Source organism: Oncorhynchus gorbuscha, unplaced genomic scaffold (assembly GCF_021184085.1).
Source record: "Oncorhynchus gorbuscha isolate QuinsamMale2020 ecotype Even-year unplaced genomic scaffold, OgorEven_v1.0 Un_scaffold_3752, whole genome shotgun sequence".
In the NCBI taxonomy this organism is placed as follows: domain Eukaryota; kingdom Metazoa; phylum Chordata; class Actinopteri; order Salmoniformes; family Salmonidae; genus Oncorhynchus; species Oncorhynchus gorbuscha.
The window spans coordinates 13,489-17,500 of NW_025747923.1; the positions used below are offsets into that span (position 1 = coordinate 13,489).

General features: G+C 53.2%; 1 protein-coding gene across 1 annotated transcript in view; it reads right to left on the bottom strand.

Annotated features, from left to right (window-relative positions):
* Positions 1-328: 328 nt before the first annotated feature.
* The window catches only part of LOC124028100 (ras GTPase-activating protein 3-like), a gene marked incomplete at its 3' end in the record, with an annotated part of 27,110 nt that continues 23,426 nt past the window's right edge, over positions 329-4,012 (bottom strand). The window contains exons 7-9 of the mRNA XM_046340249.1: positions 3,231-3,304; positions 3,021-3,125; positions 329-485 (exon numbers count right to left, since the gene is read on the bottom strand). Of these exons, the coding sequence (XP_046196205.1) occupies positions 329-485; positions 3,021-3,125; positions 3,231-3,304 (336 nt within the window). The remainder of the gene's footprint in view (positions 486-3,020; positions 3,126-3,230; positions 3,305-4,012) is intronic.

Genomic DNA, 4,012 nt, shown 5'->3' on the forward strand with positions numbered 1-4,012 from the left:
CCCCCTTTACATTAGGTATCTACATTCCCCCCATGCTTTACATTAGGTATCTACAGTACCCTACAGTACCCCCCTCTGCTTTGCATTAGGTATCTACAGTACCCCCCTTTACATTAAGGTATCTACAGTACACCCCCCTCTGCTTTACATTAGGTATCTACAGTACCCCCCTCTGCTTTACATTAGGTATCTACAGTACCCCCCTTTACATTAGGTATCTACAGTACCCCCCTTTACATTAGGTATCTACAGTACCCCCCTCTGCTTTACATTAGGTATCTACAGTACCCCCCTTTACATTAGGTATCTACAGTACACCCCCCCTCACCTTTACGTTAGCCGAGGTCAACATCAGGTCTCTCAGAGGGCCGTAGTGGTCAGAGGGGAACACATGGTCCTCAGTGTAAACTATGTTTAAACGAAGAGAACCCAACTCATCCACTTTCACCGGCTTCCCTCCGTTATCCCTGGGCTGCAGAAAGTACCTAGGGAGGAGGGGAGGATGGAGAGAGAGAGAGGAGGGGAGGATGGAGAGGGAGAGGAGGAGAGGATGGAGAGAGAGAGGAGAAGAGGAGGAGAGGATGGAGAGAGAGAGAGGAGGGGAGGATGGAGAGAGAGAGGAGGAGAGGATGGAGAGAGAGAAAGGAGGGGAGGATGGAGAGAGAGAGAGGAGGGGAGGATGGAGAGAGAGAGGAGAGGAGGAGAGGATGGAGAGAGAGAGAGGAGGGGAGGATGGAGAGAGAGAGGAGGATGGAGAGTGAGAGGAGGAGGGGAGGATGGAGAGAGAGAGAGGAGGGGAGGATGGAGAGAGAGAGGAGGAGAGGATGGAGAGAGAGAGGAGAAGAGGAGGAGAGGATGGAGAGAGAGAGAGGAGGGGAGGATGGAGAGAGAGAGGAGGATGGAGAGTGAGAGGAGAAGAGGAGGAGAGGATGGAGAGAGAGAGGAGGAGAGGAGGAGAGGATGGAGAGAGAGAGAGAGGAGGGGAGGATGGAGAGAGAGAGAGAGGAGGATGGAGAGAGAGAGGAGGAGGGGAGGATGGAGAGAGAGAGAGGAGGGGAGGATGGAGAGAGAGAGGAGGGGAGGATGGAGAGAGAGAGGAGGAGAGGATGGAGAGAGAGAGGAGGGGAGGATGGAGAGAGAGAGGAGGAGAGGATGGAGAGAGAGAGAGGAGGGGAGGATGGAGAGAGAGAGGAGGATGGAGAGTGAGAGGAGGAGGGGAGGATGGAGAGAGAGAGAGGAGGAGAGGATGGAGAGGGAGAGGAGGAGAGGATGGAGAGAGAGAGGAGAAGAGGAGGAGAGGATGGAGAGAGAGAGAGGAGGGGAGGATGGAGAGAGAGAGGAGGATGGAGAGTGAGAGGAGAAGAGGAGGAGAGGATGGAGAGAGAGAGGAGGAGAGGAGGAGAGGATGGAGAGAGAGAGAGAGGAGAGGATGGAGAGAGAGAGAGAGGAGGATGGAGAGAGAGAGGAGGAGGGGAGGATGGAGAGAGAGAGGAGGATGGAGAGTGAGAGGAGAAGGGGAGGAGAGGATGGAGAGAGAGAGAGGAGGGGAGGATGGAGAGAGATAGAGAGAGGATGGAGAGAGAGATGAGGAGGTGAGGATGGAGAGAGAGAGAGGAGGGGAGGATGGTGAGAGAGAAGAGGAGAGGAGGAGAGGATGGAGAGAGAGGGAGAGAGAGAGGAGGATGGAGAGAGAGATGAGGAGGGGATGATGGAGAGAGAGAGAGAGGAGGAGAGGATGGAGAGAGAGAGGAGGATGGAGAGTGAGAGGAGAAGAGGAGGAGAGGATGGAGAGAGAGAGAGGAGGGGAGGATGGAGAGAGAGAGAGAGGAGGATGGAGAGAGAGATGAGGAGGGAGGATGGGAGAGAGAGAGAGAGGGGAGGATGGCGAGAGAGAAGAGGAGAGGAGGAGAGGATGGAGAGAGAGGGAGAGAGAGAGAGGAGGATGGGAGAGAGAGATGAGGAGGGGAGGATGGAGAGAGAGAGGAGGAGAGGAGGAAAGGATGGAGAGAGAGAGGAGGAGGGGAGGATGAGAGGAGGATGGAGGAGGAGAGAGAGAGAGAGAGAGAGAGAGGATGAGAGGATGGAGAGAGATAGAGAGAGGAGGGGAGGATGGAGAGAGAGAGGAGGATGAAGAGAGAGAGAGGAGGTTGGAGAGAGAGAGAGAGGGGAGGATGGAGAGAGAGAGGAGGATGGAGAGAGAAAGGAGGAGAGAAGGGGAGGATGAGAGGATGAGAGAGAGAGGAGGATGGAGAGAGACAGAGAGAGAGGAGGATGGAGAGAAAGAGAGAGACGAGGGGAGGATGGAGAGAGAGAGGAGGATGAAGAGAGAGAGAGGAGGTTGGAGAGAGAGAGAGAGGGGAGGATGGAGAGAGAGAGGAGGATGGAGAGAGAAAGGAGGAGAGAAGGGGAGGATGAGAGGATGAGAGAGAGAGGAGGATGGAGAGAGAAAGGAGGAGAGAAGGGGAGGATGAGAGGATGAGAGAGAGAGGAGGATGGAGAGAAAGAGAGAGAGGAGGATGGAGAGAGAGAGAGAGAGAGGAAGATGGAGAGAGTGAGGATGAGAGAAAAGGAGGATGGAGAGAGAAAGAGGGAGGAGAGGATGGAGAGAAGGGGGAGGATGGGAGGATGGAGAGAAGGGGGAGGATGGAGAGAAGGGGGAGGATGGAGAGAGAGATGATGGGAGGACGGAGAGAGAGGGGGAGAGGAGGATGGAGAGAGGAGGGAGGACGGAGAGAGAAAGAGAGAGAGAGGAAGGAAGGAGGGGAGGATGGAGAGAGAGGGAGAGAGAAAGGTAAGGAGTGAAAAAAGAGAGATACTGTCATGTCTCAACATGCGTTGTGGAACGAGACACAGACAGACAGACAGACAGACAGACAGACAGACAGACAGACAGACAGACAGACAGACAGACAGACAGACAGACAGACAGACAGACAGACAGACAGACAGACAGACAGACAGACAGACAGACAGACAGACAGACAGACAGACAGACAGACAGACATGTTGTCATGTCTCACCATGCGTCGTGGACCCCGGCCTGTCCCAGGGCCCTCAGAGGAACTCTGACCCCTCCCAGGAACTCATCCCCAAACTTCAGGTTACTGGCATTCCACAGGTCAACCCTGCATACAGAGAGATAGAGTCAGACTCACAACACACACACTCTCTATTTGTGTGTAGACCTGGCTCTGTGAAACACACACAGACACATAGACACACAGACTCACCTCAGAGCCAGCTTGTCAACACCCTCCTCCTCCACATCAAACTGTCTCTTGGTGTGACTAAGAGGTCGTGTCACCTGCAGGACAGAGACAGAGACAGAGACAGAGACAGAGTTACTTAGAGGCTACAAACTGTCTCTTGGTGTGACTAAGAGGTCGTGTCACCTCCAGGATAGAGACAGAGACAGAGACAGAGTTACTTAGAGGCTACAAACTGTCTCTTGGTGTGACTAAGAGGTCGTGTCACCTGCAGGACAGAGACAGAGACAGAGACAGAGTTACTTAGAGGCTACAAACTGTCTCTTGGTGTGACTAAGAGGTCGTGTCACCTGCAAGACAGAGACAGAGTTACTTAGAGGCTACAAACTGTCTCTTGTTGTGACTAAGAGGTTGTGTCACCTGCAGGACAGAGACAGAGACAGAGACAGACTTACATAGAGGAAACCACAGGTAGCCTAGTGGTTAGAGCGTTGGACTAGTAACCGTAAGGTTGCTGGATCGAATCCCCAAGCTGACAAGGTAAAAATATTTTGTTCTGCCTCTGAGCAAGGCAGTTAACCCACCGTTCCCTGATTAAGGCAGCCCCCCTGCACCTCTCTGATTCAGAGGGGTTAAATGCCCCCTCGCACCTCTCTGATTCAGAGGGCTTAAATGAGGAAGACACATTTCAGTTGAATACACCACAACAGAGAGGGGAAGCCAAAGGGTGTGGACACAAACTCCTTCAACCAAAACCCCAACCTGTAGTTAACCTAAAGTACAGTGCACATACTGAGGACTGAACA